The sequence below is a fragment of the Rhinoraja longicauda genome, chromosome 14 (assembly GCF_053455715.1).
Source record: "Rhinoraja longicauda isolate Sanriku21f chromosome 14, sRhiLon1.1, whole genome shotgun sequence".
Lineage (NCBI taxonomy): Eukaryota > Metazoa > Chordata > Chondrichthyes > Rajiformes > Arhynchobatidae > Rhinoraja > Rhinoraja longicauda.
Genome location: NC_135966.1, coordinates 40,442,465 through 40,467,882, shown reverse-complemented (window position 1 = coordinate 40,467,882; position 25,418 = coordinate 40,442,465). Strand labels below are relative to the sequence as shown.

Sequence of the window (25,418 nt, the reverse complement as noted above, 5' to 3'; positions counted from 1 at the left end):
GGGAGGGGGTGAAGGGAGGGAGGATAAGGGGGTTGAGGGGAGGGGGAGGGGATGGAGGGGAGGAGGTGAATAGGGGGGAAGGGGGAGGGGGGGAGGAGAGGGTGTTGCACCAATGCAGGACAGGTTTGGGCCCAACGGGTCCACTTGGTCTAGTAACCTTTAACAACTCAAATAGACAAAAAAACATCTCACAAAGGAATAACTTAAAATTTAAAACTTGGAGGATAAACAAGGCATAAATCCTAAAAACCGATTCCAACTTTTAAAAAATCATGGAGAAGAGTGGATGTCAAGTTGTTGAATGTTGCTAAGAAACCTCTGGAGATTAATTTCCTAATCTTTCCAAGTATTTTCAGATCCAATGCTAAAATTGCTAATGGATCTTTTTAAAATTGTTTCTGGGTAACATGAGCTTGTGGGAACCCACCTTTGATTCCCCAGACCATAAAATGAGTTAAATACAGCTCTTGCAGTGACTCAGTACCATTTTCAGCACCACAGTAATATTGTACCATAAAGCAATAGAAAAATACAGAAAATTAAGGATAGATTTTGAATGGCAGAGAATCAAACATAAAACAAAATTGCCACAACAAAATGCTGGAGTAACTCAGCGAGACAGGCAGCATCTCTGGAGAGAAGGAATGGGTGACGTTTCGGGTCAAGACCCTTCTCCAGGCTGATGTCAGGAGAGTGGGTGGGACAGAGATAGAATGGAGTCGGAGACAGTAAGACTGGTGGGAGAACTGGGAAGGGGGAGGGGGATGGAGAGTCTTCTGTACATCGGCGAGACCAAGTGCAGGCTTGGCAATGGTTTCGCTGAACAACTTCGCTCAGCCTTAACCTACCTGATCTCCCAGTTACTCAGCACTTTAACTTCCCCTCCCATTCCCAATCGGACTTTTCTGTCCTGGGCCTCCTCCATTGTCAGAGTGAGGCCCAGCGCAAATTGGAGGAACAGCACCTCATATTTCGCTTGGGTAGCTTACACCCCAGCGGTATGAACATTGACTTCTCTAACTTCAAATAGCCCTGGCTTTCCCTCTCTCTCTCCATCCCCTCCCCCTTCCCAGTTCTCCCACCAGTATTACTGTCTCCGACTACATTCTATCTCTGTCCCGTCCACTCCGACATCAGTCTGAAGAAGGGTCTCGACCCGAAACATCACCCATTCCTTCTCTCCAGGGATGCTGCCTGTCCCGCTGATTTACTCCAGCATCTTGTTGTGTCAATCTTCGATTTAAACAAGCATCTGCAATTCTTTCCCTAACAGTATGTTTTCTATGGTACGTCTACAGAAGTTGATAAAAGTCATTGGAGACATAGTCCTTGGAGACAAAGTGCATTTCCTCAGTCTCGTGAGGAAGTGGAGGAGTTGGTGTGCAAAAATGAGTCTGGCTGAGTTTCAATATTATATCCCCAATTGAAAGCATGTGGTGCATAACCTAAATAAGTTGAATGCACTGATAGCTGCATGGACCTGGAATGTTAGTTGGAAATGTGGAGTAAAGAGAGGCAGGACTGTAAGATTAATGTTCCTGATTACAGGGTTTTCAGGGGAAATGGAATGAGAGATTAAAACAGGGATGAAAGTGTGGAGATATTAGCTAAAGAAGCAATCAGAGCTAAAAGGAAGAATAAAATGTGAAGATTAGGACATGAGAATATATGGATTGAACTAAAGAATAAGCAAAATGGTGCTTATTCATAAGCAACATAATTGGAATTGTATCATAAACCACCAAACTATCAGGGGGAAAAGATGTCACTTGTATGTAAATTATAACAAGGGCGGCACAGAGGCACAGCGGTAGAGTTGCTGCCTTACAGCGCAGATGACCCGGGTTCGATCCCGACTACGGGTGCTGTCTGTATGGAGTTTGTGCGTTCCCTCCATGATGAATTTAATTTAGGGAATAGAGCTGGACAGGTTGGGAGCATTTTAGTGGAATTGCATTAAATTGGTAGTGAGCATAATTCAATTATATTTAACAGAGTTCTGGAAAAAAAGACAAAATCAAAGTAGGTGTATAAGGTTCTCAACTAGGGTAAAGCCATCTTTACTACAGCGAGAAGTGATTTAGCCCAAGGAGTTAAGCATGATTAAACAAAAGCAAGGCTTTTGATAAGGTTCCACATTGCAACGTGTTAAGAAAGTAAAAGAATAAGGGATACAAGAGAGAAGTGCAAATTGGATCTAAAATTGACTTAGACCCCTTAGAATATTATTTAGCAGGTGTCGTAATTGGCAAGCTGTTGCAAAAAAGGTTCCAGAGGTCAGTACTTAAATCTTTTGCTATTTGTGAAAAATCCATTTCATTCCCCCAACATACAGTTATGTAGGTTAATTGACTGGGTAAATGTAAAAATTGTCCCTAGTGTGTGTAGGATAGTGTTAATGTGCGGGGATCGCTGGGCGGAGTGGACTCGGTGGGCCGAAGGGCCTGTTTCCACGCTGTATCTCTAAATCTAAAAATAAATCTAAAATCTTATCTTCCCTTTGCTTTATTTCCATTCTGTTATAATGGAGACAGCTCTTAATTGCATCAACTTCATTTTCCATGATTCTGCTCTCATCTACTCTCCTCGCAACTGAGTAAAAAAAAAAGGTTCTCCTTATCCTCACTGTCCACCCAGTGGCTTCCACATCCAAAACGTGATCTGCTGCAATTTGCCAGCAAACATGTCCTTTTGGGTGTGTTGAAGATTAGTGGGATCTAGAAGTACAGGTATAGTTCCATGAAAGTGCTATTACAGATAGATAGGATAGTAAAGAAGGCTTTTGATATATTTGGTACATGGATAGGAAAAGTATAGGGAGATGTGGGCCAAATGGGGCATCTTGGTCAGCAAGGACAAGTTGGGCTGAAGGGCCTGTTTCGTGTTGTATGACTATGACAATGTGCAAGAGTTGGAGAAAGTATAGCTAATGTTTCCTTGGCACATTCGTTAAGCTTATATAAATCTGACTGAACCAGAAAAAAATACAGCTTTGAATGTAATGATTAAATATCTGAACACTGTTTTTATTGCAATGGAATTAACTGGACTCACTGGACCCACATCAATTTGCATACAGGGCAAATAGATCCACAGAGGACGCCATCTCTCTGGCTCTTCACACTGTCCTGACTCACCTACAGAGACAGGGCACGTACGTGAGGATGCTATTCATAGACTATAGCTCCGCCTTCAACACGGTCATCCCCACCAAGCTCATCACCAAACTCCACCAGCTAGGCCTCAGCTCGTCATTATGTGACTGGATCCTGGACTTCCTGCTGGAACGACCGCAGGCAGTGAGAATGGGCCCGCACCTGTCCTCCACTATCACCCTGAGTACCGGCACACCACAGGGCTGTGTTCTGAGCCCCATGCTCTACTCCCTCTTCACACACGACTGTGTTCCTGCATTCGACACCAACACCATTGTCAAGTTTGCAGATGACACAACGGTGATCGGGCTGATCACCAACGGGGATGAAACAAACTATAGAGCGGAGGTGCAAAACCTGGCGGACTGGTGCTCGGATAACAACCTGTCCCTAAATACCACCAAGACCAAGGAGCTGATCATCAACTTCCGTAGGTCACATAACGGGGAATATGCCCCGATCTCTATCAACGGGGACAGTGTGGAGAGTGTGTCCAGCTTCAAGTTTCTGGGCACTCACATTTCGGAGGACCTAACATGGTCCAATAACACTGCTGCGCTGGTCAAGAAGGCACAACAAAGACTGTTCTACTTAAGAACACTGAAAAAGTCTGGTCTACCCCAACAGCTGCTGACGACCTTCTACCGCTGCACCATCGAGAGCAGCCTAACGCATGGCATCTCTGTGTGGTACCTCAGCTGCACGGAGGCAGAAAGGAAAGCTCTACAGCGGGTAGTCCATAGAGCTCAGAGGGCCATCGGAACACAGCTACCAGACTTAGAGGGCATCTACAACACACGATGCCTCAAAAAAGCCACCAGCATCCACAAAGACTCTTCACACCCATGCAACAGTCTGTTCGAACTCCTTCCATCGGGCAGACGATACAAGGCCTTCTACGCCCGCACTTCCAGACTCAGGAACAGCTTCATCCCCAGGGCCATAGCTGCTATGAACCGGTCCTGCTGAGCCGGATGGCCACAACGCATAGATCAACTTGCACTTTACCCTGTCCAAAACTGTTACAACTGTTTCGTTTCGTTGGGTTGCTGCTGTCTAAATTACTTAAATTATTGCATCGTATGGAAGGCGCATTCCCAATCTCGTTGTACCCCTGGGTACAATGACAATAAAGATATATTGTATTGTATTGTATTGTATTGTATTAAAATATGTCTGATTTCATGATCAGTGTAAACAAAATTATAAAATGCAGAAGAACACTATTATTTTCCCAGAATTACTTGATATCATTCAAATTGAAGTTGTGCTGTCAATTAAATTTGGGTTGGTTTGCTGTCTGAGTTGTCATAAGAGAACTGTAAAAGGCACATTCACAGAAAGGGCACATCACTTTAATGTACCTTGTTAAAGTCAGGATGAAGTTGCAGGTAGTCTTTGACATCAGGTTAGCAGTTTTTATTTTTTCGAGAAAAACATTAGTGGATAAAGCGTTAAGCCAATCTACTTATCTTTCATAAATGGTTATTAATTAGGGAGATACTTGTGCACATTAGGTACTCACCCTTCCAGACACCAGAGGCAAGGTTGCTTCAACTTTCGTTCGTTCAGCTTCATCATATGAAGGGAGGGTAGTTGCTACACTGTAGGACGGGGGCTTTGGAAATGCAGAATCCTCTTTGTAATCAAAGAAGGCTGGAGAAAAAGAAAACATTAAAAACATACATAAAGCAATGCAGTCCAAGAGCAATATTTTGTCTTTTTTACATTATACCACCTTTGCAAGCCGATCTGCATGGAGAGCTCCAGAACCCTGTGAAAGGAACAATGTGTAGGAACAATTGCGATCCAAGATTCTTCAATTCCACAGCATTGTGATATTGCCAGACATTTCTCAAATTCAATTAATCCCACTATATCCCCTCATAAATTTAGCCTAATGTATAACTTTATAATATTGCCACATAGTGCATGTTTTAAAGGGTACTAGCCACTGCTGGGCTGGAACAAACATTTTATTCTAAGTTACTGTTAACAATGTGATGAAACATAAGCTATCCATACTTTTGACTACTGTGAAGTAACAGCAAGACCAGCGATCATTCTCGGCTTTGCCTTCCATGGTACCATTAAAAGCATTTAAACTGACAGGTGCCAAAATATTATTTACTTTGGGCACTTGGCTTTACAGAGTTCATTTTATGACTGCAATCCTGCACCATGGTGTTTCCTCCTTAAGAGGGCCTCAAGGACTGTGAAATAAGAAAACAAATTACTGCAAAAACCTCTAGGTTATTTTCAAATTTATGAGACTGTAGTCTTCACAGCTTTAAAAATATCAATCAGGAGGACTTGAAATTTTTAAAGATCTAAAAATTAAAGATTACTGGTTCACATGCCATTTATCCTACTGTATGGCAACAGGATGATATTTGTAGGCAGTGGACACAGATTCATTTGGTGTTAAAGAGGTTAAGGTATGCTTCCAATGATACCAAACAAGCAGAACGAAGGTCAAGCTTGCCATAATTCAATTTTATGTCCTCCAAGCAACTGCCACCAAATTTCAGATACATTTAATTGGCTTTCAACGGCATTGGGAGATTGTGATATTCACCATAAAAAAGCACTTTTCAAAATTATTTCAATGAAATGGAAATCTAAAGTTTCCACAGAAAATTAACATGTACTTTGTCAAAGTCTCTTAAAATAGATTACAACTGCAATGAAAATCCACGAGAGATCCAGAGTTAGCTCCATGATTTGATTATAAAAAGCAGTCCAGAAACCAGGGCCGAGCAGAAGACTGAGCTTTGGGGTCATCAACCTGCAAACTGGAGCAAGGGTTTACCTCGGCAACGCGCATTGGAGCCTATTAAAAAGTCAAATTTAAAGTACATGGGCAAATGTTTGCCATTGAGCATCAACCGTCCCATAATCGTTATCATCTTCAGCAGCCATGTATGGCTAAAGAGGTCTTGCTTCTACTCGTTTGTAGAAAGGAAAAATATTTCACATATGGACATCTTAATGTGTATTGGCCATTGCACACTATCCAACACATGATCTTGATCCAATGGCAAGTCATTGAAGATAGGCTCGACTGCACAGATATGTGCATGTACATGCGTGCCAGAGCCATATTCTACACATACTCTATACAGGGTCCCGTTCATACCCTATCGTTCTTTCTTCCCACCCTCCTCCATCCTTCAACCTTTGCCATCTTAGCTCACTTCCCCTTCAATCTCCTGTGGGAGTGCTGAAAGAGAGGGAACGGGTACAGTTCAAATGATCTAGCAAGTCAGACTTCTGCTCAGGCACAGAATTTCAGCACTCAATGTGCATGGATACAATAGCAAATAGAAAATCTCCATCATAGCCGAGGACTTCAATAGGATTATGTTGAAGAAGTCACTTCCAAACTAGCATGTATTCTACAGTACCAGAGGACTAAACACTGCTACTCCACCAGAGGCGCCTATCACTCCATCCCTCGTCCTTTTGGAGAAGAAAAAAAATGGACAACCTGACTGCACTCTTTTTATCTTCCAGGATTGGCAGATCCTTGGCATGCTGGTTGTAGATCGTTGACTGTTTTCCTTGCAAATCCTTCATCTTTTTCCTCTCTTCTGTGAGTATTTCCGCACCGCGTGGTTTGAGGAGGTTTGATGTGGTCGGAAGTGTCGTTCTTGTTCTCCTTCCATGTAGTCTTTGTGCTTGACTACGGTTCACTCCTTACGCCGGGGTGTTGCGCAGTCCCAGTATCGCCAAGTAGACATCTGTCTTGGAGTGAGTGGTTTTCTTCAGTACTCGCTTAGCTGCCTTGACTGCCGATTCCACCTTTCCGTTAGCTTGGCTATGTCTTGGAGCAATTGTATCGTGGTCAAATTCCCATTTCCTGGCAAATTTGATAAACTGTTTCTCTCTGTCACTTACAACAGTGCTGGGAATTCCATATCTTGCGAAGTGGTTCTTGAGTTTGACAATGACTGTCCTGCTGGTCAGGTCTATTTCCCAGAAGTTTGATAGTCATCTGTGATTAAGAAATTCTTTCCCTCAAGTTCGAACAGATCGGCTCCCACTTTCTCCCATGGTCGATCTGGGAGGTCATGTGGCATCAGAGTTTCTTTCTGATTCTGTTGTTCGTATGTCCTGCAAGCTTCACAGGTTGAAATGAACTGTTTCACATCGGAGTTCATTCTGGGTCAGAAAATGCACTCTTTAGCTTGTCTGAGGGTTCCTTCCACTCCTAGGTGAGAGATGTGGAGTGTCTCCTTCATCTCTTTGCGTAGAGTGATAGGGATTACAACTCTCTCTCCTCTGAACACTAGGTCGTCTTACACACTCAACTCGTCTCTGACGTTGAAATACGGTTGTGACGTTGAAGTACGGATGTGCTGCCTCTGGGGTTTCTGATTTATGACTGGTAGTCCGTGGATCTCCCTTTTCAGGACTTTGTTGAGGGGTCTAGGATCTATGCAGAACCTCAACTCTGTGCTGTCCTTTGTCCCTGTAACGACCAGCCTGCTACACCACTCAGTTGGTTCTTCGACTTGAGTCAAGATGTCCTGCTCGACCAGCTTCACGAGACCATTTTTGCCCTTCACTTTCATGGCTTGTAGAACAGTGATGGGGTCACATCCTCTGTCTGCGATACCAATTTGACCTTGCCTGGCATTCTCCCAGGTCTTTCGTCGTCAAAGACATTTTTGTAGCTCTTGATTAATGAGTCAGCCTCGCTAATAGCATTCAGGCTCTTGAAGTTCTCGTAGTGAACCGTGATGAGTTTCATCTGCTGAGCAGCTTTGCTGCTGAGGAACGGTGTGAGCCAGCCTTCCTCTGCCCACTATGAAGTGAACACGGTACTTCTTGTTGTTCGTCTTGTTCCGGGAGTATAACTTTAGACCTACCTTCTGCCAGCAGATTGGATCCGTTGTATCTTTAAGACGATTTTCTCTCGTCTAATGTCCTTTTTGTTGGGGACAAGATCTTTGGAAATCACATTAACACTGGCACCAGAGTCAATCTGTAGCTTGATGTCTACAGTACCAACCTGCACCTCAGCAAATAGGCCTGAAGAGGAATTGGTTCCGGCTGCATTGACTCCAATGCAACTCAGACTCTGCGTCGGAAATGGACGGTGTGTCAAGATGTCTCTACGACCTTGTGCAGGCGAAGTGGTTTTGTCGTCCGCATCTGTTGCAGTCCTTACCATACGTGGGGCTTTCCTCCTTCCTGCGCTTGTGCGTCCTCACACAGAACTTGCACTTGACTGGTCCCTGATTTATCCTCTGCGAAGGAAAATCAACCCTCTTTTCCCTCGATTTGTATCGTTCCACCCTGTGTATTGTCGGGTCTTCTTCGACGATCTGCATTCTTGTCGCTGTTACCTCCGAGGATCCGCATATGTCCACAGTATCCTACAGTTTCAGATTCCTCTTCTGAAGGAGTGTCTTCCTAGTTAACTGGTCTGCAATACCAAGGACAATGCGATCCCGAATGAGGCTGTCTTTCAGGCAATTGCAGAACTTGCATGTCTTAGCAAGCTCCTTCACGATTCAATGCTGTCACCTGGTTTCTGGTCTTTTATTGAAAATGAATCTTTCATATGTTTCATTTGTTTCCCCTATGATGATGGTAGACGTCTTGTCGATGATGACTTTCTCATCTGTCCCATCAGCTACTGTTTCAAATGTCAGGGTATTGAAGATTTGCAGTCCTTCCGGTCCAACAGTACGCAGGAATACTGCTTTTTGATACTCTTTCTCCTTCTTATCTAGTTCTGTTATCACTGCATAATTTTCATACATTTGTTTAAACATTTTCCACTCTTCTACCCTGTTCCCTTTGAACTTTAGATTGGGTGGTGGAACCACGTGGAAAGAAGAATTAGTCTGCGCCATTTTGAGATATCAGCGTATCCCATCGCTCTCAATAGCTTTTGTAATGTTCAGCTATACGCCTGACGACTGCGTAATGTTCATTAATATCTTCTATTAATAGCGTAATATACACTAATATCTTCAATTACTCTCGAAAATATTATCAAACTAGAACACAATTTTTTTTTTCTGTTCCACACACAGCCTGCACAATCTTAGGGGGTCTCTTTCAAGTTTCTATGGTAAACAATCGTACTTCAGTTATCAAGTTAGAATTCAAAACATCATTAAATTTGAGATTTCCAAGGTCCCTTGTTTATGTCTTCCTTGGTAACAGTCGTTTTCAGTACAGCTTATCTCGAACATCTTTCTGCTTATCTCGAGACCATTTTCCATACATAGCTTTTTCAATACTGCTTCTGCACCTTTTGCTGTTTTCAATACTGCTTCAGCAGCTTTTAACTTTAAAGCTCTTAGCTTTTAAAGAAAATACAGCCTTCAACTGTTCCAAATATGACAAAGTAGCCATTCTTACTCATCTGTCCCTGAATCCACACAGCACTGATTTACACACTGCCTCTTAGCCTTGTGCGCACACTGACCTGCATACCGTTCCTCTTTATGCATGCAGCTAGTCCGGTCGTTGAACGTTGAAACACTGACCTGAAAGCATTTCAAAGCATTTTGGATAATCATCATAGCCTCCTTTTGTTTCACAACTTTTCAATCCCTTTACTGACACCATGTTTTGTTTTGTGCCCTCTTATGATAAAGGTAAACTTAGCACATATTAGTCGGAGAAGGCTCGAGTCCACTCGTGTTGGGAACAAAACCAGTGCCGTCTTTATTTTCAAGTCCCAGGATATTGCCTGATTTACATAATTATATGCACGTCTGAGCATGTGCAAAAATGAGCACAGCTCATATGCATAAATTACATGGATATTGTCACACTTCCCACTGCTAAACATCCCCACCCCAGATTCAAGGTCACTGCAACCTCAGTAAGTTACATGATGTAACTCAGTATGTTACTATTACTCAGTAAGTTACTACGCATTTGGAGGTGGCTCTCAGTCATTATCAGCTTATTCACTGAAGAACAGCTCTGCCCTTCATTCAACCACTGCACAAAATAAAGCCCTTTATCAGCCTGACCTGCTGTACATCATCCTCCATTGATAAAGATCAAAGGCAAGATCCTGAAAAATGACTCATATCATATCATATCATATATCATATATCATATATATACAGCCGGAAACAGGCCTTTTCGGCCCTCCAAGTCCGTGCCGCCCAGTGATCCCCGTACATTAACACTATCCTACACCCACTAGGGACAATTTTTACATTTACCCAGCCAATTAACCTACATACCTGTACGTCTTTGGAGTGTGGGAGGAAACCGAAGATCTCGGAGAAAACCCACGCAGGTCACGGGGAGAACGTACAAACTCCTTACAGTGCAGCACCCGTAGTCAGGATCGAACCTGAGTCTCCGGCGCTGCATTCGCTGTAAAGCAGCAACTCTACCGCTGCGCTACCGTACCGACTCACATCTTATTAGTAGCCTTCATGCAAAGCAAGCATTAAGAATGAAATTCACCACCTGAGAAAAGATCAAGTCCTTAAATATTGTACTGTGTTGGAATCAATTAAGAACATAAGTCATCACAGTTCTGTACTGCTGTGTTTGCAGATCTCACACCGAGAGCCCTTTGGCACTATTTTAGCTAGATGCAACGAAATACCTTTTAGACATATGGAAATCTGTGAAAGTGAGACAAAGCCCATTATATTTTTAAGTTAGTAATTCCTCGGCACCAAAAGATATACATCTAGTTTACCTTTTATCAGCCTAACAATTAAGTGAACAATAATTGAGCTATTGGCAAATCATGGCAATCGTTTTTTTAAATCAATAAAGCTTCAATATACGGACAAGATAGAAACCTAGAAAATAAGTGCAGGAGTGGGCCATTCAGGCCAGCACCGCCATTCAATATGGTCATGGCTGATCATCCAAAATCTGTTCCCCGTTCCTGCTTTTTCCCCATAACACTTGATTCCGTTAGCCGCAAGAGCTAAATCCAACTCTCTTGAAAACATCCAGTGAATTGGCCTCCACTACCTTGTGTTGCAGAGAATTCCACAAATTCACAACTCTCTGGGTGAAAAAGTTTATCCTCATTTCAGTCCGAACTGGCCAACCCCTTATTCTTAAACTGTGACCCCTGGTTCTGGACTTGATCTTGGACACCAGGAGTCACCTGCTTCTTCCAAGTACAGCAAAACTAATATTTTTTTTATAATAAAACCTACCTTATTTCTAGGTTGCATTCATATTTTTGAATTATCAGGGATATTATACTGTAACCCTACTTGTGAGCACCAAAAGGCAGAATTACACCTAGAATGCACAAAAGTCCAAATCTTACCCTGATCTTCTTGTTTGCTCTCTATGGTGCTCCATAGCCAGTTACATTGAAACATTTAAAATACTCTTCATTATACTGCTGACTAACTGGCATGAAATCGCAATCCAAAATTACTAAAGTTCGTCACAGTGTAAAACTTAATAAACAAAAGCTTTCGATTTTTTTGTTAAGTTTACCTTCAGATGGAATCATCTCATTCGCATACACCCTGCAGGCTTTTAAAATACTAATGTGAAAATGTGTAGATGAAAAGGCAATTAATAAAAAGTACGGACTTTGCTGCTCTCTTTGTGCTTTAGTAGATTCCGCAATGAACATTCCCATTCTGAGCATGTTACTCAACTAAAAAGTCTCAGGATACTTGCCTGTCTCATACCAAAAAAAATTACAGGATATTTTTTTAAATACTTATGCTTTATCTTTTTAAGCACGTAATATATTTTAATTGTGTAATGGACAACTCCCCAATTCAATTTCTTAATGCAAGAACCATTGTGAATAATTCCTCAGGCAGTATTTTGTAAGAAGCACAATACAAGAGTAAAATGTGCAGTGTTACTGCTCTCTCATCATTATGCAAATGCATTCATTTCCATTAAAAACATTGGGAACCCATTTTGTTCAAGGGATGGTTACAGTTCATAGCATATTTTACTGATACCCATACTACGTTTTTTTTTCTTTTAGATGATTTTTGCACTAAATTTAAATTAATTTAAACTCAATCCTATAATGTGAAGGACAAAGCTTTTGGATTACTTGTGTGTCAATAGCAGTGCACTCGCCACCAAAGAATTATCATCAAGGTGCACCAGTAATATTTTGAACGAATAAGGTCCGGGAAAAAACCACGTAAACAAAGAAATTAAACTGTATAGTGTTATCTATTTCAGTGCGACATAATGGAAAGTATGCTTGCATGAGGTGACATGTAATGATGCCCGTTTCCCATTAAGGTTCAAAACCAGATTCTAAATTTTTGAAGTTAATTACAAAAATACTTGAGGCAAATGGATACATTGGGCTAACGCTGCTCAGTTCAGAGAGATCACAATTCAATAATTGCACAGAGATGTATTCCAAGTTCTAATGGATGCATACAAGCAATACAGATTGAAATTCAGTCACTGTTCCTCCCATTCATTTGCTATACAAACAAAAAATCTGTATTTTTCTAGCATCTATCTATCTATCTATCTATCTATCTATCTATCTATCTATCTATCTACCTATCTATCTATCTATCGAAAACTCTCTATCCGTGTGTATGTGTGTTTGTGCACACCATAAATTTGGTGCTTCGCACAGCCAAAACGGTACATCATAGGCCACAGTTTTTGCACCACGTTACTCACCATTATCCTGGGCATAATGTCTAACAACTCTCATTCAAATTGAAGCTACATTTTTAAAGCTACAGACATTTTAAAGTTTAAAAATTCACTTTCTAACCCATTTCCTGAAACTCCTCAGCGTCTGATGTCACAATGCTCCACGTTCGACTTCATTTGCTCCTCACTCGCCAAAACAAGATGGCCACCGCCCGCCCGGCCTCAGTCGTTCCCTCGCCCCTCTCTCCCCTCGCACCTCCCCCATCTCCCGGCCCCACCCCGGCAGAGACTCGCACGTCGCCAGTCAGCGTTGAATGCACGGGCACTGGTAAGTGCCTTTCGCAGCCAAAAGGCTCCACGGAGGGGAGTCGGTGTGGCGACCGACTGGGTGGAGGGTAGGGGGGGAGTGGGGAGGAGGGGGAGAGTGGGGATGGGGGGAGGAGGCAGTGGGGAACAGTGGGGGTGGGGGGGACAGTGGGGGCAGGAGACAGTGGGGGTGGGGAGGAAGGGAGAGTGGGGGGGAGGGAGGTGGGGGTCAGGAGAGGGGATGGGGAATAGGGGTGGGGAGGGGGGAATGGGGTGGGGAGGGGGGAATGGGGTGGAGGCAGGGGAGGGACAAGTGGGCGTGGGGTTGGGGGGATGGAGTGGGTCAGTGAGGGGGGATAAGGGGGGGGGGGTTGAGGGTGCTACACTAATACAGGAGAGGCTTTGAGTCCAGGGCTCACTCAATGACGACACCCTCTCCCCTGTTCCCCCTCTACGAGGAATGGGCCCAACGGGTCCACTTGGTCTAGTATATATAACTAAAACTCTCTGTCCGTGTGTATGTGTTTATGTGTGCATCATAACTTTTGTGGTTCGCACAGCCAAAACGGTACACCATAATGCCACAATTTTTGGCCCACCAAGTGGGGGTGGGGTCAGGGCAAGTGGGGGTGGGTAGGGGGGATGGAGTGGGTCAGTGGGGGCAGGAGGGGGGATAAGGGGGAATGAGTGGGGGGGGGGGGTTGAGGGTGCAACAATACAGGAGAGGCTTTGGGTCCAGGGCTCACTCAATCACACCCTCTCCCCTTCCCTGTCCCCCCTCTACGAGGAATGGGCCCAACCATTTACCACTTGGTCTAGTGGTAAATAAATGCATTGCTCAGATTGGAACACAATTTTTTAAAAGATTTGATTTTTGATCTGACCCAAATTCAATGCTCTACCTAAACTGGAATAACACAAAGTGGTTTTGGTATGCCAGGCTTGGGAAGAAGTGGAGACAGAAATCCACAAGAATTCAATTACTCATTGTATTCTTTGGCTCATGCTGCAAAGTGTATGCATCCTTTAAGGATGTTTATTGAACCCAGGATTAGCTTGCAACGCTCTGCTCATGAGTAGAGACTGCTGACGTTTGCTGTGTCAGCTTGTGGTGAATTGCCACGACTACATTATAGAGAGCTGCAGTTACAGATCCCAGCATTAGCTGTTGACTTCAAGAAAGCAATACAAATTTTTTTTAAACTGACATTTCTCATTTCAGAAAAGTAAATTGCTGTAAACTACTAACATTTTGCCGTTATGTAGGACAGTGGTTCTGAACCTAATAATGAAAAGAGCATTATTAGGTTCAGAACCACTGTCCTACATAACGGCAAAATAAGTTTTATGGCTTATTTTAATGTTTTTCATTAAAGTTAAAGGCAACACAAAATTATATATTTTTGGGAAGAGAAAGGTGGTGATTTAATGGCTGACCATGTCACTGACTGTTTCTTGAATTGATGGTACAACTATTTAAAATATTAATTGTGGTATTAAGTGTGACATGCTTCTGGTTTCACAGGAGATTACATTACTAACTCTCAATCCATTTAATCATGTTAAAAATCAGTTATACAACTTTGAAATACCAGGAAGTGAAGTCATAGCGTTTTGCCATGGAAATAGAAGCCTATCACACCACTTCCAATCACAGTGATTATCTTTTTATCAGATAGGATTTTTATTTTTTTTAACTACACCATTGTTCATTATGACAGAAAACAACCTAATTCAGCAGTTTCACTTGAAAAGAAAATCACTCATCAATAGTTGTAAGTGGTGAAGTTAAAGAAAATGGTATCAGGAGTGCAGCCAAAAATGCAAGGAAAGCAATGATGCCACTGATCATGTGATCAGATTACTTGTAGTACAGAAAGGCTTTCTTCTGAGAAAACTGTTCATATTATGAATTTCTGCATTGCAAACATCCTTTTCCCAACTAATGACCCCCACGCTGTAAGTGGAGATGTGTTCCTTATGGGTTAGTTTTCACTCACATTAAGGTCTAATATCAGCCATGACAAAGCAACCCCCCCACCCTCCATTTATTTTAAAGTTTAGAACAATATTAGATCATAGGGTGGACAAAACAAAAGCAAGCACAAAATTTGGTCAATTTTTATTTTCAGTCGAATAATAACATTTGGACATGACGCAGCCTTATCAAATGGATAGGCAGTGAAAGCAGAGTTCCTCCTTTGCCATGCCCTCTCTAGTCAGAGTACATATGAATAGGCGTCTCACAGTGCAGAACTGCTGCGGTCTTTGTGAGGCATCTACTCTGCCGTGCAAGGCTATTAGATTATAAAAGGGTTTAGGAAATAGAGATATCAGGGAAATGGATAAGATTAATGATCGGGTTTGTGGGAGAAAGGTAGTGCAGAAGGATTTCAGGAGACAATTGTATTAAAGCATGGTGACTTAATGAAAATTGAATGAATGCCGAGGTATTGCTACGAAGGAGCTGGCCATGGCTACTGTGGCTCCCCACAATGCAGCATGTCAGAGAAAATACCTCACAGGTATGGAGAACGGCAGTACTGGACACAGTCTTCACATGTCACATGGAGAGGAAGTGGCAAAGTAGGGAGTTGACCATAACTGCCAATCCATTCGGCGAGGTACATCATGTCCAGATCTTATCGCCATTCAGATTGAACGACAAAACATTTAAAGTGATGTAATTTATTGATTTGTTCGCATTTTGTGTTTATTTTTTTCCCCTATGGAGGGAGGGGCGGCAAGGTGGTGTAGCGGTAGAGCTACTGTCTTACAGCACCAGAGACCTGGGTTCGAGCCTGACTACGGTACTTGTCTGTACGTTCCCCAGTGACCTGCATGGGTTTTCTCCAAGATCTTCAGTTTCCTTACACACTCCAAAAACGTACAGGTTTGTAGGTTAATTGGCTTTGTATGAATGGAAAATTGTTCCTCGTGTGTGTCAGGTAGTGTTAATGTATGGGGGTCACTGGTCGGTGCAGACTCGGTGAGCCAAAGAGCCTGTTTCCGCGCTGTATCTTTAAACTAACCTACAGAGGTTCCATGAGAGCAAATTTTATTCTGCATCTCAGGTTGTTCGGTAGTAATTAGTTCATTCCATAAGGGTGAATTTCCATAACCCGAACAGCCATAATGTGGGATTTTAATAAGCAAGCTATTACTATCATTACTCTCAAATTGAAGAAAACAAATATATTCCAAAAAGTGCACTAAAAATAAGCTATCTTGGATGTACCTGGGACAGTCTGTCAAATCCCATAGCAATCAAGCAAAACCTGCAGCTTTGAATTGATCTCTAATTCATTTAATAAATAATCATTGCTTTCTTCCAATATCAATCACAACTTATGATTTTTCAAGGAAGAAGCATCCATTAAATAATATCCACATGTCCATAGAATTAAAACAAAACATTGTAACTTGCCAAACTGGGAACAAGTGATTGCAAAGATGACCAGATACCTGGAATCAATTGGTTATGGAAAATAACAACATTTAATTCATTTAATTTAGGTATACCAATTTATCAAGTCCTTTGTCAATCAAAATAAAACCAACAGCTGGTGGAAATCTGAAATAAAAATGAAATGCTTCAAACGCTCAGCAGGTCAAGCAGCATCAGTGGAAAGGAAGAATTATAATTAGTTGTTGTGGGTTACAGCATGACGACAGGCCTTCAATATGCCAAAACCACAGAGGATAATTCACCTATATACAATAATCCCACATCATTCCCATTTTTTTTTCCTGATAATGACTTCCCTAAATCTCTCTTTCTCTGCTTTATTATTTTCTTGTTATTTTCTTAAATTGTTCCTTAAAACTCATCCTTTTGACCAAATCTCAATTTTGAACTATTGCCATTAAATGTTCCCAGTGAAAATTCAGGATAGGGGGCTTGGAACACATGACTGGGTTAAGGATGGGTTATAAATGCAAACTGTTGGTGCTGCTATTGATGAAAGATTCCTATATTACAATTGGGTTTTTAAAAAATCATCATTTCCTATTTCCCTTTAAAATTCCAACATTCCAGAGTAATTAGTTTTTAATTAAAAATATCTTTACTTTGGCTAATGGAAGGCATGACAGTCACACCCCAAATCATGCTGGTTAGATGCCATTTTATAGAGATACAAAGAATGGCCTTCACCATATTAACACAATATCCCAATAATTCTACACTGCTGATAGCATTTCAGGTAGCCATCTCTTTCCAGAGATGCTGTCTACCTTGCTGATTGCTTAAAACACTTTCTGAATTTATCAAGCCTTTACCTTTATTCTTTTCATGCTCTTATCAAGAATTGTTCTTATTTTGTTCATTGGCCGCTGGTCAGGAAAATGATCAGCAGGAAATCTGAAACCATGAATGCTGCAGGTGCTGAACTATGTTTTAGAGTTTTGGTATGGATAGGTGACATTACAGGGAGATGATGGGTGCAATCTGTCGTTAAGAAAAATATATGGAGCCAAAAATGGAATATTGTTGCAAATATTGAAGAGGCGGAGAAAGGATTAAAGTTTCTGGCACAGTACACAGCAATAACTTAAATCATTACATTGTTTCCTGGAAGGTAAACTCCAAAATAAGCCCTTGGCTCTTGGATTAGGTGAACAAGAGAAAATAGAAAAGTTTAAATTAAAATGTCATCTCAATTCATGATGGTGAAACATTTTCCAAAATTTAGATCATCATTCCAAGCTTTAAAAACTGGTGAGCTATTACATACCCATTTTGATCCAAGTATGTTCCATCCAGTTCCTACACATTTCTACATACCTGCACTCTCTACTGCAATGCTGCTATATGGTGGAGGAGCAGCCTCAGCCCCAGATTCTGACACTTCCAAAGGCTCTTCCTCATTCTGCAACTGCACAGACAAAATAGTAGATACAAGTTAAAATTCACTCTTTAACAACATACCTCTAAAATAGAAAACTTTAAAAACAAACTTCAGGAAATACTCATGTAGTAAAATCAATTTGCATACAAATGATTTTTAATCTACTTTTAATGTAATGCATTTTCATAAAACCATCTATTTTCCTCTTTCCTTATGTAATATAGATTTAAACATACTTGAACCAAACTACAAAATTAATGTTATTCATTTGAGACCTTGTTGAACTGCAACAGAGCATCCTGCTGAATGCATGTGATTGCAACTCAACTTAACACTGGACAAAACACAAAGTGCTAGAGGAATTCAGCAAGTCAGGCAGCATCTGCGCAGGGAATGGGTAGACTGTGTTTTGGGATGGGACCCTTCTTTAATCCGAAATGTCCGTACATTTACTTCACAGATCCTGCCTGAACTGCTGAGTTCTTCCGGCAATCTGCAGTTTCTTCATTAACACTGGACAACTTGTGATGATTAAGGCCAGTGGCAACAAGCTGCCCTGTTTTATGGGAAAGATAAATTCTATCATGAATCCTGAAAACGGTTCTTTTAATTGAAAGCAAACTTATTTACCTTTGTGGCATTACTGGGTATCCCCAGTTATCAGTTTCCCAGATTACCATGTGTTAAATTTGTAATAATCCAATGATGCATTAAAAATTATGCCACAACAAAATAATTTACAGAGATCAGCACAACAGCAAGCTGAAATAATGACACTCAATTCCACCCTAGTAATTTAAGAAATGTCATTTTTATAGCACAGCTGGCACTGAACAAATGTAGGAAATGCAACATTGTCTCACATTTTGAAGTTTTCAGAAAGTATCTGTGAAAAGGTTACAGGGTATTTGAACATATTCGTTTCACACTTTGCCTCAATACTTAATGAATGGGGCATAGAAGGAAGCCATTTAGTTCATTGAATTCACACAGGCTCCCTACACAGCAATCCCATAAGTATCATTTCTCCTTTCCTTTTCTCTATAACTCTGCAACTAACTCACCCATCAACTCCCTTTTGATTATTTGACATTTACCTCTACCAAGAGCAATTACAGTATGCAATTCAATTATAGAGCATAGCTCTGGGATGTGAAGGAAATCAGAGCACCCTTGAGCATCCCACATGATCACAACATGCACACTGTGCAGAGGCAGCGCCCAAGATCAGGCTCGAACCAAGTCCTCTGAAGCTGTGAGAGGGCAATGCTAAGTGCTGTGCCACTGGGCTACTTAGCATACATTCAGTCAAATACTCATTGGAATTGACGCCAACAGTCAGATTACTCATCAGTACTGTATTCTGCTTGTAATACCAGGGCAATTTTCAGAGATCATTTGGCATACAAGAAAAAAAGATCTGACAAACCAAAAATGTCCATTATATAATTTCACATGGAGAAAAACGTGGGAATAAAAATGTTGCTAGGCATTAAAAGCTTCTTCAACAAAATCTTCCTTGTTTATCAAGAGGAATGCCCACGGGCATTCAGATACTTGCCCCCAAGAATGACAATAGCCCAAAGGTTATCATGCTTATTCAATCAAAGGTTTTTTTTACAAAAAAGGCTCGCCACATGTAGCATAGTTCTTATCATATCAAATCCACCATGAAGTGAAGATGTTACTGGGGAGAGAATCCAAGTTCTAGAAAATTGATTATTACTGCCATTTTTGCAGACAAATTTGAATAATTACACAGCCCACAATTAATGTGAAAAAGCAATAATGTAGAAGCACCCCCAGTGCATAATGCAATGAAAATCAAAAAATACTTCAGTGCTCAATTTGTTTTGTAGCACCTAATACAAAACTATACTAGCAAGCATCTTCCTCTGAAAGAGAAAATAAGATCTAGCATTTTAAGTTTCGTGGGGTGCACTCAGTTACCTCGTATAACCAAAACATTGAATTGCAAAATGCAAGAGTATGTACGGATGAGAGCCGGGAAAACAATGACAAAGCAGTTGAGAGGCTACCCTAATACCAGTCGTGGTCAGCATTTAGGATCAACTTCAATTCAATCACATAATTTGAACATCACATAGTTCATACTTCTCACCATTCACACCATCTACACTTCATGCTGCCTCAGAAAAGCAGCCAAACATAATCAAAGAATTGGCCCATTCCAGTCCTTCCTTCTCCTCCATGCTTCCATCCGGCAGAAGGCACAGAAGATTGAAAATGCACACCACCAGACCCAGGAAGAGCTTCTTCCCCTCTGTTATCAGGCTTCTGAACAGTCCTTCAATAAGCTAGGGTACTTTCCAAGTCACCTCAACCCCACTGAGGATATTAGAGTTTGTTTATGGAACCAATGCATGACCACGCTGAGAACTAAATGCTGCACTCTCTTTCTTCCCCTTTGTTCCATCTATTGTACTCAAGTTTGACTTGATTGTATTTATGCATGGTATATTTAATGTTTGGATAGCATGTAAACCAAAGTTTTTCACTTTACCTAGGCACACATGATAGTAATAAACCTAAACCTCAATTATCATTTTGTGGCCAATAATTCTTTATCTGCAGAGATATCTGCTGTCTTAAACATCCAGATTCAGGAACAGCATCTGCCCTGCAGCCATCAAGCTATTAAACGCTACAACCTCTAAATAAGCTGAACTATATGGACTTGGGGGCATTGGTTTTGTCTTTTTGCACCATTATTGTTTGTGTATACACATACACACACACACTGAACTTCTTTTCATTTATTATATTGTTTATAAATATTATATATTTATATTGTGTTTACATATTCTGTTGTGCTGCTGCAAGTAAGAATGGCATTGTTCTGCTTGGGACATATAACAATAACACATTTTAAGTCTTGAGATGGAGAAGAGTAATCTCAAATGTACACCAGGAACTAAATCTGCAATTTTGCCTACTTGTACAGATCTATATTCTACACACCATGGACAAGCATCAAACAGAAAATACTGTGTTCCCAAGAGATACCCTTACTACTTAGGAACTAATCTTACAGTACATTATCTATCAAAATATATAGAGCTGCCAACCACTAATGGCGTGAATGTTTCAGGAGACAAATTAGTGCAATAATATACTTTCCTGAAATAATGTGCATGGGAATAAAAATAGGGTTACAAAAATACATCCATTTTGATTTCTATTATGATAGAATGCAAGTGCATAACTCCAAATACAGAGGTTTTGCTCTATCCCAATCCTTACTCCTCATTTCAATTCATAGATTTGCAGATTTTAACAAGAAAGTTATTCTCTTTTGTCCTGGATCATGCCCATGTCCACTTGCTTTTAACAGAAAGTTTCCAACAAAAAGCAACGCAACAAGTCACAAGTTTGCATTGAAGCTGCATAGTCAGCTGCCTGGATGGATCATGTAACTATTCTTTCCCTTCCCCCATCTCAGAAAAGTGTATCCTGTACATGCATCCAATGTTACTTTGCCTGGAATTCTTCTCAGGTGCCTAAAAATGTTAAGCATGCTTAATTTTAAACTACAAATTTTAAATCTAACCTCTTTAAAGCACAGCCCATTTTCCAATGTCATCACTTTCTACAGCTGTGACAATTTATCCAGCTACAACTGTTGGACAGGAGCCAAAATAAACGAAATCCCTTCATATTCAACCTCCAACTAACTTGGCTGTTAAGTTTTAGAAGTTACATCAGCTTGTACCGATGATAGGTTGCATATATTGAGCAGAATGTAAACAAATCTGCCCTCCAATTTATACCATAATTCTAAAAATGTTGACGAGAAAAGTTTATTAAAATATAATTCTGCTGCATAAATTAATAAAGTTAATTATAAAATAAAGAATGTTATCTGTTTAATTTGTTTTTAAATCTTCGTTATTCAGGAAATCTCCAAACTGAAAAACATATTTACAAAATAAAACATCCCAAAGCAATTCACCAAAATATTTATGACAGACACCAACAAATTAAGTAACAAGTTTTCCCTAATATTTCTTATGAATCCATTGGTTTTAGGGAAAGGTGCAGCTATGAAATAACATTGGTCCTCTCAAAAAGCTAATCCAATCAGCTGGATAACCTGAACGGCATTACAGACTTTCCTCAGATGAGCATTTGCCATTTTACCAAAAACGACTGGTATTAATATTATTTTGGATCATGTACTTTGCTAAAATGAGAACACAAAAACCCTTTAGTTATTCATCTTTAAATTAATACTGAAAATAAGTTTTTGAGGCAGAAATGCCACCTGTGAGTGCCAATCACTCAATTTACAGATTGATTAGTAGGACTAGATGTTACAATCCCTAAGGTTTGCACTACAATTGACTGGTGTTGTTCTTGGGGGTGACCACTAGGCGATGTTGCTACCATTCAGACACATCTTTAGTTGTGTACCTCAACGTCACTGGGTGTTTCAGCCTTTTATCACAAGACACCCTTAGTCGAGGCAGGCCCACTGCAGGGTGATCAGACCTGGGTGTGTGCCTTATGGTTAGCCTCTAGATGGTCACGTGGCATCCCAGACAGCATCTCTTCTTTTCAGTCACAGCCAGTGACTGTTCCGTTCGGCGGCATTGATTGGCCTCCTTTGGGCCTGCCCTCTGACTCCTACTTCCCTCAGGAGCCTTGCAGTGGAACTGGCTACAAAGCCCCTGCACCCCACCTCCACTGGACGCACCCTTACACTCCAACCTCGCTCCTCTGCAAGGTTGGAATATCTCAGCCTTTTCCTTTCATATGCCTCGTCCACAGCCTCCTCCCAGGGGACCGTCAGCTCAATGAAAATCTTACTGTAGGTCACTGTCAAATGCAAAATGGAACTTGTGTGCTGAAATATTTGCAATTCCAGTCACTTTTCTGATTCTTTGCATCACACTCTGACGTTGACACATTTTCCATCGCGTCCAGCCGTGCTGACCTCCTCCAAATGTCGATTCAGCGCTGTCAATTGGAAATGGGGCTCACGTTTGGTTAAGACAGGCCGAGCCTCGCAATCACCTCCACCCAATCTTTAAAGCCAGCCCTCTTCGGACTGCGATTTAAGAAAGCTGAATACTGATGTTATTCCAAAAACAAATGGTATGGCTGCCATCTCCCCCCGGTGAACGCTGTCTGTTTCCCCCACAACACCGTTTCACAACAGATCGTGCACCCTCTCCTTGCCTTGCTTTGTTTGTAAGGCATGATTTAACGAATGGATTCAGTTTTGACTCCTATTGTTGTACAGTAAGTATTGGCAGCTGGCCTGTTAAATCCGATGGCAAGGCTGCCGTCAGTCCCCGCCGCCGCCTAAATCTTCAGCCCCCCTCTAAGTTAAAGCCGGGCGAGGCCCAGTGGAGGACGCGAAGCCTCGGCGTTGCTGGGCAATCGCACCGGCGGCGTCCCTCAACCACCCGGGAACACAGACCCAGCTCCTCCCCATCCCCGGGAACCGTCTCACCGCGCCGCCGCCACAGCCGCCACTCACCGCCTGATACCGGTTGTTGGTGTCCGCCATGGCGCGGGGGTGGGGGAGGAACAAGCCGGCGACCCTGTTGTCGGGGAGAGCAGGAGGCCTCCGCTCTCTATTTTCCCGTTGGCTTTGCCCTCCGATCGATAAATGGAGCCCGTCGCAGCCGCAGCGGATGTGAGCGGCCGAGGCGAGAGACAGCGCCCACCAGCTTGGCGGCCTCGCCACTGCAAGTGCCAGCGACAACTGGGAGAAGAGCGCTCTCAGCTGATCCCCCCCCTCACCTGTACCACCTCTCTCACTGCTCCCCCTCACCTGTATCCACCTCTCTCAGCTGATCCCCCTCACCTGTATCCACCTCTCTCAGCCGATCCCCCTCGCCTGTATCCACCTCTCTCTGCTGATCCCCCTCACCTGTATCCACCTCTCAGCTGATTCCCCTCGCCTGTATCCACCTCTCTCAGCTGACCCCCCTCGCCTGTATCTCAGCTGATCCCCCTCGCCTGTATCCACCTCTCTCAGCTGATCCCCCTCGCCTGTATCCACCTCTCTCAGCTGATCTCCCTCACCTGTATCCACCTCTCTCACTGCTCCCCCTCTATAATTCCTCCTGCTCTCCGGTTCAATGCTGAACCTTTTCATACCTCTAGTTTCCCTCTCCCCTGACTATCAGTCTGAAGAAGGGTCTCAACCCAAAACGTCACCTATTCCTTTTCTCCAGAGATGCTGCCTGACCCACTGAGTTACTGCAACATTTTACGTCGATCCATCTATCACTTGCCGGGTTTTGTCGGGTCCCCACCTCTCTTTTCAAGCTTTCTACCCCCTACTAAAATCAGTCTGAGGAAGGATCCCGACCTGAAGCGTCTGATTTACTTCCTCTACCATCGAACTCTTACAACCGATGCACTCTTCCCTCTGGATGGCTGCTCTGGGGAAGAGTGTGTTGCCTACCTCTTTGCAGAGTGTGGATTTGCAAAGAGGATCTGACAAATGATGCAAGGGTCCTTGTCATGGTTCATTATGAACAGATACAGAATAGAAGACTCTCTGATTTCCGGGCTGTTTCCAGGACACATAGGGAGACAGACATCAAATGCTGCTGGAAGACGGTCAACTCAGTGAAAGATGCTCTTTAGTCTGCCCACAACTTGTTGGTATCCCAGCATAGCATGATGTCCACTACAGAATGTTATTGACTGGCCCATTCCAGACTGCGGGGATTTGTGCTGAGCAATGCACTGGAGGCAGGACACCATAGTTGAGGTTCCTTGTCCTGCTGGTCATTGAGGGGGAAAGTCTAGTGAGGATACCCGCTAGGGAAAGAAGGGAAGGGATATCACCTACAAACCTGCAGTTCTTTGGAATGTGGGAAGAAACCAGAACGCCTGGAGAAAACCCACATAGTCACAGGGAGAATGTCCAAACTCTGCACAGAGAGCACCGGTTGTCATGATTGAACCAGAGTCTCTGGTGTTGTGAGGCAACATAGCTCTGGTGCTATGGCTGGCAACAGTTCAGTGGCTGTGCTGTGCCACCGTGCTGCCCAAAACAATGGCCCTTACGGAATATCTTTTATTACGAATAAAGTTTATTTTTGAAATAACAAAAGAGGTGCAAGTGAAATCCTACCTCTGAACCTTGGTACTGCAAATGTTAGAGAGCACCAGGAAATCCTCCCAATGTCCATCTCACCTCATTTTCATAGTGAGAAGACATTGGGAAAGATCTAATTTTAAAAGGAGGCACAAAAGACTGCCGAAATCTGGTACAGTAAAAAAAAAACATTTTTTCCTGCTGCAAGAACTCAGTGGGTCGGGCAGCATCTGTGGACGGAATTAGACTGTTGATGTTTTAATTCGAGGCCTTCCTCTGGCAGCCCATAGTCATTTTCTCAGGGTAGAAATCTCCGATACTATGGGCACAGATTCCAGGTGAGAAGAGGAAAGTTTAAAGAAGATTCATGAGACATGTCCTTTTATATAGAGAGTGATAGGTGCCTGG

At 42.2% G+C, this 25,418-nt stretch overlaps 1 protein-coding gene across 1 annotated transcript in view; it reads right to left on the bottom strand.

Moving 5' to 3' along the window:
• Nucleotides 1-23,613, bottom strand: part of LOC144600216 (NEDD4 family-interacting protein 1-like) — a 44,484-nt gene extending 20,871 nt beyond the window's left edge. Inside the window, exons 1-3 of the mRNA XM_078411745.1 lie at nt 23,433-23,613; nt 17,863-17,953; nt 4,681-4,811 (exon numbers count right to left, since the gene is read on the bottom strand). Coding sequence (XP_078267871.1) covers nt 4,681-4,811; nt 17,863-17,953; nt 23,433-23,462 — 252 coding nt within the window. The 5' untranslated portion in view covers nt 23,463-23,613. The remainder of the gene's footprint in view (nt 1-4,680; nt 4,812-17,862; nt 17,954-23,432) is intronic.
• Nucleotides 23,614-25,418: the final 1,805 nt, after the last annotated feature.